At 49.3% G+C, this 14523-nt stretch overlaps 1 protein-coding gene across 13 annotated transcripts in view; it reads right to left on the reverse strand.

Moving 5' to 3' along the window:
* Kcnq2 (potassium voltage-gated channel subfamily Q member 2) overlaps positions 1 to 14523 on the reverse strand; it is a 56195-nt gene that overhangs the window by 25753 nt on the left and 15919 nt on the right. For 9 of the 13 annotated variants that reach the window (XM_036185181.1, XM_036185175.1, XM_036185179.1 and 6 more), the window contains exons 2-9: positions 10069 to 10159; positions 9003 to 9129; positions 8498 to 8673; positions 7463 to 7588; positions 5224 to 5334; positions 4547 to 4642; positions 1545 to 1639; positions 340 to 369 (exon numbers count right to left, since the gene is read on the reverse strand). In XM_036185181.1, the coding sequence (XP_036041074.1) occupies positions 340 to 369; positions 1545 to 1639; positions 4547 to 4642; positions 5224 to 5334; positions 7463 to 7588; positions 8498 to 8673; positions 9003 to 9129; positions 10069 to 10159 (852 nt within the window). The remainder of the gene's footprint in view (positions 1 to 339; positions 370 to 1544; positions 1640 to 4546; positions 4643 to 5223; positions 5335 to 7462; positions 7589 to 8497; positions 8674 to 9002; positions 9130 to 10068; positions 10160 to 14523) is intronic. The other 4 variants (XM_036185177.1, XM_036185180.1, XM_036185174.1 and 1 more) reach the window with 1 other exon arrangement.

Here is a 14523-nt window from a genome sequence, read left to right on the forward strand (position 1 = left end):
GGGTAGGGAATCACAGCTGTTAAGACAAGGCAGGAAGCAGGCCAAGGAACAAGACACACTGAGGACAAGGGACCCAGCAACAGGAAAGCAGCAGCTGAGGAAGCAGGAGACAGAGAGGCAAGGTGTGCTCACACTGGCCCAGAAGGAGCTACAGGTTAACACAGGGACTCCAGGCAGGGCGGGGCTGGGGGCAGGGCACAGGGTGACAGGGTGACGACGGTAGCACGTGGACTAAAGGGCAGGTACTCCAGGGTAGGATATAGGCTCTAAAGGGCTTGCCCCACCCCGAACTCAGACAGACGAGAGCTACACACATCTTCCATCCCATGCATGTCCTACCTGGAGGCCCCATAGGTTTGAGTTTGTGAGCTTTCAAGGTTTTCACACACACACACAAAGGGGAAAGAACCAAAATTTTTTAAAAGAACGGGATAAGAAAAAGAAAATGAAAAAAAAAATTGAGGGAAGTGGGGGAAACAACAGAATAAAGAAAATTAGCCCATAGCTCAGTCCTGTCCCAATGCCCTACAAGGAGCATGGAGCTTGGGGCAGGGCCAGGCAAGGGTTCAGGGCTCCAGAGGAGCCTGGGGTGGGTGCTGAAGGAGGAATGGCAAGGCCATCTTTGTCCCAAGCAATGCCCTGCCAGAACTGATGCAGTATGGTCTATCTGACCACTGCTGGTTGTCAGATCCCTGAAGATGATCCCCAGCCCAGGAGTCCTGGCAGAGCTCTGCGCCCATGCTACCTGGAGATGACTCAGATGGATAGAAACGGGTGGGATGAAATGCTCTGACACAGGAAATGAAGCTGGTCCAGCCTCTTTCCCCTCAGTTCAGGGTAAGGGACAGCACCCAGGGGGCTCCAACCTCACACCTTCATCTAAGCTCAAGCTTTGTGCACACAGTTCCCAAGCCAGTGCTGCCTCCTGTCTTATGAGCAGCAGCCCAAAGGCCAGCTGGCACTGTTCACCAGTTGCCCCTAGAAAGGCACTTCCTGACCTCTTCCTGCTGTCTAGATTCTCCTGTGCTGCTTTGCAGAGGATGCCCGGGTCCCTGGACAACATGGTGACTTTCCTCTAGACTCTCCCTGTAGTCTGGGTTATTCCCTACACACACACACACACACACACACACACACACACACACACACACACACTCACGCACACCATAGTTGACCTGGCCTTTTCTGGAGAACACAGTCCCACTACCTTTCTTCTTAAGCCTTGGACTACTGGAGGCTTCTGGCATTGCAGCACCAAGGCCATCACGCATCTCATGGGACAGCTTGGAGCGGGGATCACAACACAATGTTCCCAAAAGAGGAGTAGAAAGCAAAGGATAGGTACAAGAGTAAGAAATAAAAGCCACAACACTGTAAAACAAAGAACAAAATCAATACTGAGAAATAAACCACACAGAATCCTTTGTGGAAAAATACATACACTTGAAAAAAAAAAAAAAGAAATAAAAATCAATGGGGTGGAGAGCAAATGGAATCAAAAAGCAAACCACCATGCAGGGTGGTGAGGCGGCCTGGCGCAGTACCTGTACATGGGGACAGTGACTGTGCGCTCATAGTACTGCCACGTGGAGTGCAGGTCGGTGCGCGAGAGGTTAGTAGCATAGAATCTCCAAGCAGACTGTAGTGGAAAGAGGTGAGATTGTTGTGGCTGGGCTGAGGCTACCCCTCTCCAGGGACCTCACCAACATAGAACTGCAGCCCCCATGCCTGTCCTCACCCCACAGACTCAGTTTAACCTTGTGGGACAAGCACGACACCCACAGAAGCTGGTGGGTCTGGGAGATACTCTGGCTCTGGCTCACAGTGAGCCTTGGTGATCTCCTTCCTCTCTGTCTTTCTTGACATCAAGTGGGTGACTTCATTGCCCTCCCCAGTCCAAACAAGACCTAATGCCAATCCCATGAGACCTGGGAAGGGAGGTAAGGCTAGGATGTAACTCCTTCCTACAGGCAATGTGGCCCAGGCTCAGTCTTTCTCACTCACTCAGGCTTCTTTCCATTCCCTATACATGTTTTTTATATGAAATATAATCCACACAACATAAAATCCATCATTTTGACCACTTTAAAGTACACACACCATTGTGTAACCATGACCACTATCTATCCACAGCTTCTTACCCTTAGAAAAGCATGCCCATACACAGACACTTCCATTCCAACCTCTTCCCAGGCTCTGGCAGCAGCAGTATTTTAGTCTCTACAGATTTGACTATTTTGGAAATTTCCTATCCATGGAATCTCATGATTATGGAGTCTGCCTGTTAGTTTCTTGCATGGAGGGAAAGGCCCTCAAAGTTGACCTGAATGTCAGTGTGTACGAGCTTCATCCCTTTCCTGACTAAATAACACTTGGTTGTTCAGATATGTCACACACATTTTGATCATCCACCGATGAACATAGCTATCCCATATTTTGGTTGTTATGTACAGAGCATGATGAACAAGAGGGTTTCGGGTGAACACCTGTTTTGGGTTCTAACAAAGGAGTGACTGTGTGGGTGAGGAAACAATTCCCTGTATCACTTTCTTTTCTGTTTTTCTTTTCTTTTCTTTTTTGGTGCTGAGGATAGAATCCAGAGCCTTGTGCATGTGAGACAAGAGCCCTACCAGAGAGCCCAGCTCTGATCATTGTTTTCTGAGTGGCCACTGCACCATACATCCCCTCAGTGAATGTGAAGGCCCAATGCCACCAAGTCCTCACCAACACTTACTTTCCACTTTTTACATTTTAACCGTTCCAGTGAGTATGAAGCAGCATCTCATAATTTTATCTTCATTTTTTTCTAATAATATAGCATCCTCTCACAAGTTCATGGCCAATTGTCTCTCTTCTTGGAAAAATGTCTATTTTCTGCTGGTATAGCTGTCCCTATGTGAGACCTACACTGTTTTGATTACTGCAGCTTTGTAATAAATTTAAAATCACAAAGTGTGAGTCCCATACTTTGTTCTCCTGCATCAGTACTCTCCTGGATATTCAGAGACCGTTGTAATTCCTCAGAAAACTTAGGACTGGCTTTTCTGTTTTTTGCAAAATGGTGTGGAGGGCACTGGGCTTATGAAAAGTGCACTGAGCCTGCATATCAATGTTTGGGAAGAACATTTTAATGAGATTAAGTCTTCTAGTCCATGAACATGACGACTTACTTTGGTCTCCATCAATATTTCAGTAACATCAACATGGAGTCCAGGCTGGACAGGCTGACTTCTACAGAATGAAAATGCTTTGAGAGCATAGGAGGCCCTGGTACCTCCTCTGAGACTCCCCTGGAAGCATTTTTCTGCTTGGTAGTCAGAATCATACCCAGGTGATAAGCCTCATGAAAAACCAGTCCTTCTACCCTTACCCTACATCAGGAGTTCTGGGGTCACTGATAACCAAATCTTTGACCCACAAACATGCAGGAAGGTCAGCTTCGCTCAGAGGAAGGACCTTTTGATCAACTACTTTGTCACAGTGCCTTCACCCTGTGGCCATGCATCATAAATGGGTTGGAGTTGTCTTGAAGCTCTAGGAACCATCTTGAAGTCCACAGTGGGGAAAACTGTGCAGACAAGGCAGAGAGATTGCTTTGTCCTAATAAGGATACTTCATCTACAAGTGTCTTCTGTCGCTTGTGGGTGAAGCAGGGATGGCATATGCTGTTGCTCTTTGGTGGCACTTCTGACTTTTGGAAGATTCATAGGCTGCTGTTGAATGGCCTTTGAGAAGAGTGTATGGGGGTGATACTCAGTTTATGCTGTCTCCTATTAAACCTTTTGTCCCCATGGACATGCAGTCATTTTCTTTTTCAAATGGGCATTCTGTTCTTTGTTTTTTGCAATTGCAAAAAAAAAATAGCCATGTGTTTTGTGGTGAAAACTATGTAATACATACACAAAAGGAGGCTGGACCCAAGGTCGAGACTGTGAAGGCCACATCTTTTAAAAAGAAAGACAGATACGGGGCCAGATTCAGCTGGCAGGAAATCCTGGCCAGCTCTAGGGTCCAGCAGGAATCTGTCTTCTTGTATGCATGTTCAGATGGCATCCACATCCCACCTGCCCCTAAATGGTAAGAGCAGCTGGATAAGCTCAGGGAAGGAAGGCACAGTGTCCATTGGCTGAACAGCTAGGTTGAAGTAGTACAGATGTGGTCCAAGAGACATTGGCTGCCATACTGTCAACCTCTCTAAGCTGTGGGTCTCATAGCTGCAGAGTGGATGTGATGAGACCCCTACCTCACAGGACACTGGAGGTGACCATATGTATGGTTACTGGGACAGTATGGCATGAGCCAAATGCCCACTGGGGGCAGGACCACCCAGCATCACTACCATGAGTCATTGGGTGTAACCTCAGGTATCTGAACTGTTCTCATGCTCAACACAATCTTGTCTTCCAAACATGGGCCATGACCTGCCTATCCATAGACATGGAAAAGCCTGGTACAGCCACTGTCAATGCCAAGATCTTGATGGGCTCCCTTCTACATAAGGTGAAATCAGAACAGGGGTTGGTCCCTAGCAGGGACGAAGGCTCACCTGGATCAGACCTGCTGCAGGGTTCCGCCGCTTCTCAAAGTGCTTTTGCCGATGCTGCTCTTGGACTTTAAGAGCAAAGCCAGATCCCAAAATGCCCTGCAAGTCACTGAGGTCAGACCACATCCTGGGACCATGCCCTCCTCACCCTTGCTTATAATGCTGTGTTTCACACAGCATTGTAAGCTACATTCTTGGAATTCCCTAGTACTTCATCACCTAGATACCAGGCTGGGGGAATCTCTGGCTAGCAGAAGGCAGTGCTTACTGATCCCAAAGAGGAGCCCTCCTAAGCTGCTCTGTTCACAAGGCAGCTGCAGACAGCTCCCCTCTGCCATCCCCAGTGCCGCAGTAGGTATACCCATCCTATTCTGTACATAGTAAATAAGGACCCCACTGCCTAGGGTCATTCAGATGGGATAACCATAGAAGTCAACAGAGCTATGTCAAAAAGCCCATTCTAAAGATACTAGGAGTCTGCCTACTGAGGCTATAGGCATCTAAGTTAGGGTAGCCTCACTCTGGTCTGGTATGGGGCCTCTCTAGTGACTATGAACCCCACAGGGACCTACTCCTGTACAAGATCCTAACAGTTCACAGGTGGCCTGTGGTCAAGTCTTGCAGAGAGCCTCTGAGACACTCCCTAACATCCCTGGGACAGGAAGGGGTACATGACTCACTGCAGGAAGAGCGAAGAACGAGACACCAATGAGGGTAAACGTCGCTGCCAACAGTCTCCCGTTCCAGGTCTGAGGGTACTTGTCCCCGTAGCCAATGGTTGTCAGGGTGATCTGAGGAGCAGGGGGCTCTGGTCACTTGGGCAGGCTGGCAATGGCCTACCAGAGGCCTTAATCCCAGGCCAGATATCCCTGCTCAGTCTTGGGAAGCTCACCCAAGTAGTTTACCTGCATCTTTGGGGGCAGCTGGACACTGATAGCCACTCAGACTTGGGCTGGACAGACAAGAGAGTCACCCTTGTTACAGCACCCATACTGGGGCAAAGCAAGGCCAGGATCAGCATAGGCTGTCCTTTATCCTTCAATCCCACCAAACCCCAATCTCTATTCATTCCCAAGGCTCCCCTACTTAACACTTGGGATTGGTGGACCACACAGCACACACTGGCACCAAGCAAGGACAGCAGTTTCCACCCAGGTGAGTTGCTGACATATCTAGCCCCTGCTCTGTGCTCACAAGTAGGGGGTACCAGTGAACTGGTGTGTACCCACCAAGTCAGGGAACAAGAGCAAGGAAGTGCAAGGATGCCAGGGTCCACAGAGGGTAAGGAATCAGCAAAGGCCAAGGAGAGTAGGGTTCAGGGATGATGGGGGGGCAGTCTAGGAGAAGACCTGGCCGGGAGGGGAAGAGGCCAGTGGTGGTAGGTAGGAGGTGGCCAAGAAGACAAATGGGTAGTAGTGAGAGGGCTGCATTTTAGGGACCAGTAGATATTTTAAAATTCAAGGATTACTTTGAAACAATAAAGATAAAATGTTCACTTCAGTTCTGAAAGAGAAGGAGGCTCGAGGTCCCAGAAAATTCTGAAGAGAATGGGCTGTACCACTCTCAGGTCCCCTGGGTGCCAAGCTGACTCCTTCTGTTCTGTGCCTATCACATACTCTCCATTGACACTTATCTCTTAGTCTTAAATTCACTTCACTCCCAACAGCCCTGCTTCTTCCCAAGAGGACACAGGATTCCAGGTCTGTGGCCATTAGTAAGATCATTAATAAACTTCCCTGTGTTTCATCCCAGAGGAAATTGTATGATCCTCTCCCAGTGACTGCAAGCACAACACCTGTCCAGATCACTACGTCATGGCTTTTCAGGTGACATCAGCCTCTGCCCTGAGCCTTCAAGGAGTCCAGAGCATTGGGGGAGGAGGGGATAGAAGAAACTCATTTTTATCTAAGGTAGGTCTCTAAGGACTAGGGTGGTCTTCAGAAAACAGGGGCCTAGGAAGCTTGTCATTCATACCCGCTCCAAGCAGAAGTTCAATGGTGTCTAAGAGGCCCTTCTGAAAAGGGACAATGACAGAGGACTTCTGGGGTATCCCAGGCAGAGTCAAACATGGGGAGCCTTGGGCACAAAGTCCAGGTAAGGCTCTAGCATTTGGGCAGCAGCAAGTCTTGGAGGATTCAGGGCCACTGTCAGCAGGCTGCTGACCACCTAAAAAAAAAGCCCCAGAGAATCAGGGCCTATGGTTTCCCTTTGCAGAGAGAGAGAGAGAGAGAGAGAGAGAGAGAGAGAGAGAGAGAGAGAGAGAGAGAGAGAGAGAGAGAGATTGTGTGTGTGTGTGTGTGTGTGTGTGTGTGTTGTGTGTTCATGCCAAGCTTTTATATGGGTGCTGGAGATCCAAACTGAAATTCCCACACAACTGAACATCTTCCCTTTGTGCTCTCCCTTGTCCCTCACAGTGAAAGGCAGGACTGACTGGAGCTTGGAGGCCAGAAGCAAGAGGTCTGGGATGGTGGTGACTGGCCTTGGGAATGGAAGGCCGTGACAACAATGCCCCCACCTCCCACTGCTCCAAAGTTGTGAGGGTCATTCATACTCTTGAGCTAGGGAGCCCCAGGATGGACCTATCCTGGTCACTGCTCTCAGAACCCTAATATTTCCCCACCCCAATCTTTCTCCTCCACAGTCCAGTGCCAAGTGGGGGTTGCAGGCAGGTGATGGGGAGAAAGGAACTCATTCTGTCCCCTATCACATCTACCAACACAATAACTACATCAACCTCAGCTGTCATCTCCATATGCTGTCATGTCTATGGCCACCAGGTGGCCTCCAAGAGACATGCCCACCCAGGTTAGCCTCAGGGCTGTTAGGTCTCTCTTCCAGGTCCCAAGGGGCAAGGCATGTCTTCAGGACAGCAATACCAACAGGATGTGGAGGAAGAAATGATCAATGACCAGGACTTACCAGGCCCCACCAGAGTGCATCTGCATAGGTATCAAAGTGGTCATTCTCACCCTTCTCTGCCAAGTACACCAGAAATGAGGCCAGGATGAGGCAGAGGAAGCCAATGTACCAGGCAGTCACCAGCTCCTGCAAAGGCAGGAGACCATATCATTGTCCCACTCAGGCCAACCTGGACAGTGTCAAGCATGGGAGCCCTGCCCTGAACTGCGAATCTCAAGGGCTTTGAAGGATCCCCTCGTGATGCCAACAAACTACAACTTGAGTAACACTGGTCAGGTTTGGCAACAGGGCTTGTCCTGAACAATAAAGCGTGACTGCTGGCTGTACAGAACAACTCTTTCAACTATTTTAGACCTGGGAGCAGAGCATCCAACAGCTCAGTAAACATCCTGCCCATGGCTGGAGAGCACATACCCAAGCCAGGAACTGTGGTTTCAGCACTGTTTGGATACTGTGGAGATATCCCCAATAGGGGGTGCAGGTCTCAAGAAGTATATACTCAGTTGCCAACATTGAAGGTACAATGCAAGGAAAGAGAGAGACCAGGCCTCAGGGAGCTCAACTTCCCCCAGGACCCAGTGACTGCTCCCAAACCACCATGGCCAACAGAAAGGAAAGGGGCCCAGGCAGGATAAAGAGTGCTTGACTCAGTGAGCCCACCATGTGCCCAGAGACCCCATAGTACAACCAGGCAGAAATCAGGTCTTGGCCACTGAGGTCTCCTTCAACATAGATGGTGTACCCACAGCCACCCCATGAGTACCTTGGTCAGCAGCCACCACAAGCTGCAGCTTAAACAACCCCTAGGCAGGTGATAGAGTCAGAGAATCAATCCAGACCTCAGAACCAGGAAATGCTCAGCTACAGGGGGGACTGCTCAGACTAGGAACAGAAAACAGCTTCTGGGGACAGGTGAGGAAGAAAGCAGGAGGTCTGTTCATATCTTATCTGGTCCCTGGCTAACATCCAGCTTAGAGCATCCTGGGACAGTAGAGCCAAGATAATCAGCATGCCCCGGGCTGGGCCAGGGCTCACCTTGCTGTGAGCATACACCACCGATCCCAGGAGCTTCCAGGTGCCGCCCCTCCGGTCCATACGGATCATCCGTAAGATTTGCAGGAACCGCAGGCTCCGAAGTGCAGATGTGGCAAAGACATTTCCCTGGGAGCCAGCAGCCAGCACAGCAATGGAGGCAATCAGCACCATGATATCTGTGGGAGACAGGCACAGATCACAGGGTTTCCTACCCTGGGCCCCCAAAGGAGGGATCGATGGCCCCATAGACATGCAAGGTCATGTAGGGCCCTGGGAAGGTGGTTTCCAGTGCCCATCCTCCCTATCTGGTGTCCAGAGCAGACTACCCAGCACTTTGTCCCTCCCAACATCTAGGCTCTATAAGTGATGGGTACCAACTCCAAGTCAGTGGTAAGAAGGAACTTCCAAAAGGTCCTCCTACCCTCTCACTCAGCCCACTGTGGCCAAAACAGAAGCAACTCCTGCCACAGGCCCAACTCTGGTGGCTATGTTGACCAGGCCTCACCAATCACACAGAACGGCTTCCTGGCAAACTTGAGCCTGCCCCTCCAGCCTCGATACCGGCAGCAGCAGCCTGCAGCCCAGATCCTCACAAAGTACTCAACGCCAAACACCACGATGGTCACGATTTCCTGGGAGGTGGGAGGAACACAGATGAAGATACCACCGTGTATACTACATGGGCAGTCTCAGGACAGAGATGGATAAAGCCCATGGCTCAAAGGCTAGAAATTAGAGCTGCAGGCTTAGCCCACAGGGCCCCAGCTCATGTCAGCCAGGACTGAATCCCTTCTAGATACAGATCTCCAGGGACTCATTACTATCAGCAAGTCCCGGCCTATAGACCACCAGAGGAACTACCCTTCTTGCCTCCCTTCTGAGCTAGATCTGACCTATTTGAGCTGGAATAGGAGGCTCTGGTGTTAGTCTGCTGGGTGGGCACACTAACACCAGAACTGAGAGAGTTCCCAGCCATAGCAAAGGTTGAGCAGGTTCCTCTAGAATTCAGGCAGCTCCAGGGCAGTGGGGCAAAGTGGGTGGAAGAGCATTCTAGTGGGATCATTCTCCTTGAAGGGCCACCTCTGTTACTAAGGGCAACAGAGAAATTACAGTACTGTTTCCATGACGCCCACCCCCTGCCCCATCACAGGGTTTATGTGAGTGAGCATCACGGCCTCCCACCCCTTCACCCACATCTTTTGTGAAGCACCAGACACTTCTAGTAGAGGCACCTGTGTTACTTAGACTCCAGAGAGCAGGGGGAAAGCAGAGGTGGTAAGAGCTGCTTGATGTAATGTCACTTCTACTAGGGACTGGGAGGCTGGAAAGGGGCTTGAGGTCTACATAACAATGCCAGGAACAACAGTGGCTATGGATGCAAGGAAGCATTCTACTCTGGAGGAGACCCTGGATACAGAAGGCCTGATTCATTCAATCAGGGTTAGGGACAGAACTGAAGGGGTCCAGGGGTTGAGAGGTAGACTACTGCAGAGGTCTCACCACAGGATTAACCAGGGCTCTTTCCCAGCCTCCAGGCCTCTCCCCCATGCCCACCCACGTGCGGTGCTTACCAAGATGTAGAGGGCCCCCTCCGAGCTCTTCTCGTACTCCTTGATGGTGGAAAATACGGAAAGCACAAGGCAGGAGAAGACCAAGAGAAACCTGCAGGAGGTGAGAGATGTGCAGTCAGTCTGTGACTGCCAGCTGGCACACACTGGAGGGCCCTTGGAGAGCAGCAGGGAGAACACAGTCCACACCCCATTTCCTACTACCCAAGACTCCATAATCACACTGATTGCTGACCAGGCTCTTCCCTATGCTTGTCTATCTGGTTTGGGTCCTGACAGCTTCAGCTAATGCAAAAGCAATAAAGAGAACCAACTTCACACTGCCTGCCCCACAGAAGGCAGACATTCATAGTTTTTCATGGAATGCAACACTTCCTCCCTAGGTTCAGAGGAAGAAAATATCTCTTCCAGCTAGGTCTGGGGCTGAACAAGAACTTCAGATCATCTTTCTAACTTAGCCCTAACTGCCATAGTTTCTCCACTTCTCCTTAAGATGCAGTGGTTCCTGCTCACCAGCCTATGCTTTCTGCTTTAATTATCCTCTCTCCTTTTCTACCTGACCCCTCCTGACCTACCAAAATTCTCCTGAAAGATCTCTGCCTCGTTCACAGCTATGTGCATCCTCTGACAAGCTGTATACCTTCTCCTTTACCCTACCCCAGAGGACAAGTGACATAGTCTTACCACAGGAACCCAGCTTGTGGCCTTTGACAAGGGCACACCAAATAACCTAAACACATGATAGACAGCATAGCAAGAACACTGCCTGCTGAAGACTACCACACCCACATCTCATCCTGGGAGACTAGAACGGCCACAGTTAAATCACAAGAGGCAGACTTCAGGGCCAGAGAGATAGCTCAGAAGGTAAAGATGTTTGCTGCCAAGCCTTGGGACCTGAGTTTCATCTCCTAGACCTACATGGTAGAAGGAGAAAACTAACTCCCACAAATTGTCTTCTGATCTCCACATGTGCGTGGAGGGGAGGAGAGAGAGAGAGAGAGAGAGAGAGAGAGAGAGAGAGAGAGAGAGAGAGAGAACTATAATAAAAATAATTTAAACAGAAAATGCGAACTCCAACACAAATGAGCCTCACAGGTGTGCATGGGATGTGTGCATGTCAGGAGCCCACTTCTTAGGCAGCTCAAGTAATATTAACATTTTTCTGCAGATGATAACATGTCACACAAAATAGACACATCGAACATGTAGTAATTGGGTCCTGTGCATGGAACATGCTTGGCCACAAGGTACTAAGAAGAACTTCACGTCTATCTGAACCACAAGAGCTCTTGCTCAAAAAGTTTCTTGTGCCTGTTTCCACCTGCTACCTTCAAAAGCCAGGTATCTGTCCACATGCCCAGCACACAATGATAATAATGATGATTACTATAGCAACAGAGCTACCATGCTCCTGTTGGGCCATAGAGTCCTTCTATCACCATGGCCTCCACCTTTGGATAGTGGATGAGTCCAAGGGGCCAGATTCCTTCCACATAAATCTCTCTCTCAGCCTAATGTGTGGGATTGGCCACTGTCCCACCTGTTCATCCACTACTTCTCTCTTGCCATTCTTTGATATCCTCTACTGCAGGCCCATGGTGCTGTCCATGAGAACATGCCTCCTTGGGTAGTTACCTCCAGCCCAGACAGGTTGGGAGCACAGCCCAAAGGCCCTTGCAAACAGATCTCCAGGAAAACCAGAAATGTTAAGCACACAGAATTGTCCTCTCAAAGGAATGGACTTAAAATCTGTCCTTCCATCCAGAAAGCTAGGAATTAAAAGTGATTAAAAGCATGGTGATGTGCATTATCTGTTGGGCCAGGCCATATCAAGCTCTCACAACCAGGACCAGAGATGTCTAAAAGCCCAAATGACCTCTATGCTATCTGTATGACTGAGACCAAGTCAGATCCTTCCTTAGGCCCTTAAGCTAATACAGGTAGTCTATCTCTAGAGTACATCTTCTTGAAAGAAATGACATGTACCCTGAGTTGAGTTTCAATGTAATTACACTTCCTGTGCACCAGGGGTTATATTACATGAGGAAACTTTTCCCCAAATTCTATTGTGTTTAAATATGTTGACAATATGGGGCTGGAGAGATGGCTCAGAGGTTAAGAGCACTGGCTGCTCTTCCAGAGGTCCTGAGTCAGCAACCACATGGTGGCTCACAACCATCTAAAATGAGATCTGGTGCCCTCTTCTGGCATGTAGGCAGAACACTGTATACATAATAGATAGATAGATGATAGATAGATAGATAGATAGATAGATAGATAGAAAGGTAGATAGATAAATCTTTGTTAAAAAATATGCTGACAATAAACGCCCCTGGCATCAGACTCTCTAGATTTTAGAGTCTAGAAGGTTTGATCCAGGTTGACAAAGCCAATCTGAACCAGGTTTCATTCTCACCTCTTCACAGTTCACTTCCCTACCTGCCATGACCACCTTCAGGGTCGTCCTCACAGACATACCCCTTGTTACATGCCTTTTTGGGGATCACTGCAAGCGTGAACATAACCACTTGTCATTGTGGGGAGCATGTACCTGCCATCTCTCCTGTACAGCACAGACATACTCTACCTCCTAACTGTCCTTTCTAGTCTAGGTTTCAGGGGTGCTCATGGGTAAAGGCCTGGCCAGCCAATGCCAGAAGTATCAGCCCAGGATTTTTGCCCAGACCACCAGAACAGAGTTGTCCCTTTCCATCTGGAAAATGGCTTTAGCCTAGGAAATCAGTCTGTAAGTTAAGTCCCAGAGAAAACCAGCAACAGGCAGATGATCACTTACATCCAGCTCTGCCAGAACCCCTGGAGCTGCCAGTAAAGCCCATTTCTAAAGATGCTGCATTTGGTTTCTGCTCCTGCAGATTAAAGACCTCTGACTTTTCTAGGCTGTAAGTGGCTGAGGGTCAGGGTAGGTCTTGCTCCAAGCTCACCACTCACCATAATGGTACTGTGGTCAGTTTCTACCTGGCCCCAGCTCCTCCCCTTCAGACAAACCACAATGAATGAGACATAAGCCAGAAAATAAGAAGCTAGGGATCTTGTTTGGTCAGCAGAGCGCTTGCCTAATATACACAAGTCCCTGGGTTCAGTACCCAGCAGAGCATAAGCCAGGCATGGTGATGCATACCTATCATTCCAGCACCCTGGAGGTAGAGGCAGGAAAATCATGAACCCTCAAAGCTGGGCTCCACATCCTGAGAGGAAACAGCACACAGTACACAGTTCAAAGGCCTGCTGTCTGGGTGAAAAGCCTAGGACCATCAGCCTGGCAGTCTCAGACCCTCAAGGTCCAGGTCCCACATTCTTAAAACATAACTGGCCCATCAGGAAAGTGTCAACAACTCAAGCAGTTCATTGATGGAGCTTGACACTTATCAGTGATCAATACACGCCCATCCTACGCTATCAGGGGCTGCCCAATTGGCCACATGGGCCCGGTGACCTGCTTACTTACTCATAGATGCTTACTATCTCATGCCCCATTCAGCAGACTCCTGCACCACAAAGGGCCCTGAGGCCAATCTCATCTCCACCCTCCATGATTCCAAGTACCTAAACACTGTAGAGGGTCACCTGTGCTATGGTTGCTGACTAAAGAGTCCACCACGTCTGAAAACACAGCAACACCAATACATGTGCTTGGCCAATGGGGCATACTGGCACAGTCACACTGATAATATACAACTGACTTTCATGGGTAAGGAAAGAACAAGGGGACTCAGCCAGGTGTATGCTTGGGAACCCCAGCTGACTCAGTGGTCAAAGGGAATGCCCTGATGATGCTCTAGGGCTGCCATGGGAATAGATTTTTGGCCAGGTGCTACCAGTAAATGTCTCCATCACCCAACACTGGTTGTCCTACTCTCAAAATGCCAACTAGCAGGTACGGGAAGACCCATGCAGGCCAGTGAATATACCATGTCAGGGCCTGTGCAATAGACAGCAGTAGTATATCCAGCCCAAGAGGATGGTGAGGGTTGGGGTGGTACTCTCAGAAAGACATGGGGAACTGGCCAAGAAAGATACACAAAATACAGAGTCCAAAAATTGAAAGGGAACTCCAAGAGACCAAGAGGAGACCAGCTGGCACGAGAGACAGTGTTCCTTATCACTCCAATCACCAGTCAGAAGTCAAGACATGGTCTCTCCCCAACAAGAGCTGAAGATGCTGCAGAGGCCCGCATTGTATGTTTCAGCTTGAATCAGGCCACAGCAACAGATAGCCAGCAGCATTCAGGGAGCATCTGTCCCAGGATTCTCAGCCTCAGCCTTAACTAAAGCTACAGCAACACTGCCCTAAAGAGATTCACAGTCCCTGATAATCTTCCTGGACATAGGGCCCAGGTTTGTGGTTCCTCAGAACATTTAACATTGGAGTCCCAAGCTTCTGAGCTCCTGAACAGAGGCACTAGTAGCAGTGACAGGCTGCTGGCACAGTCAGAA

Source organism: Onychomys torridus, chromosome 4 (assembly GCF_903995425.1).
Source record: "Onychomys torridus chromosome 4, mOncTor1.1, whole genome shotgun sequence".
In the NCBI taxonomy this organism is placed as follows: domain Eukaryota; kingdom Metazoa; phylum Chordata; class Mammalia; order Rodentia; family Cricetidae; genus Onychomys; species Onychomys torridus.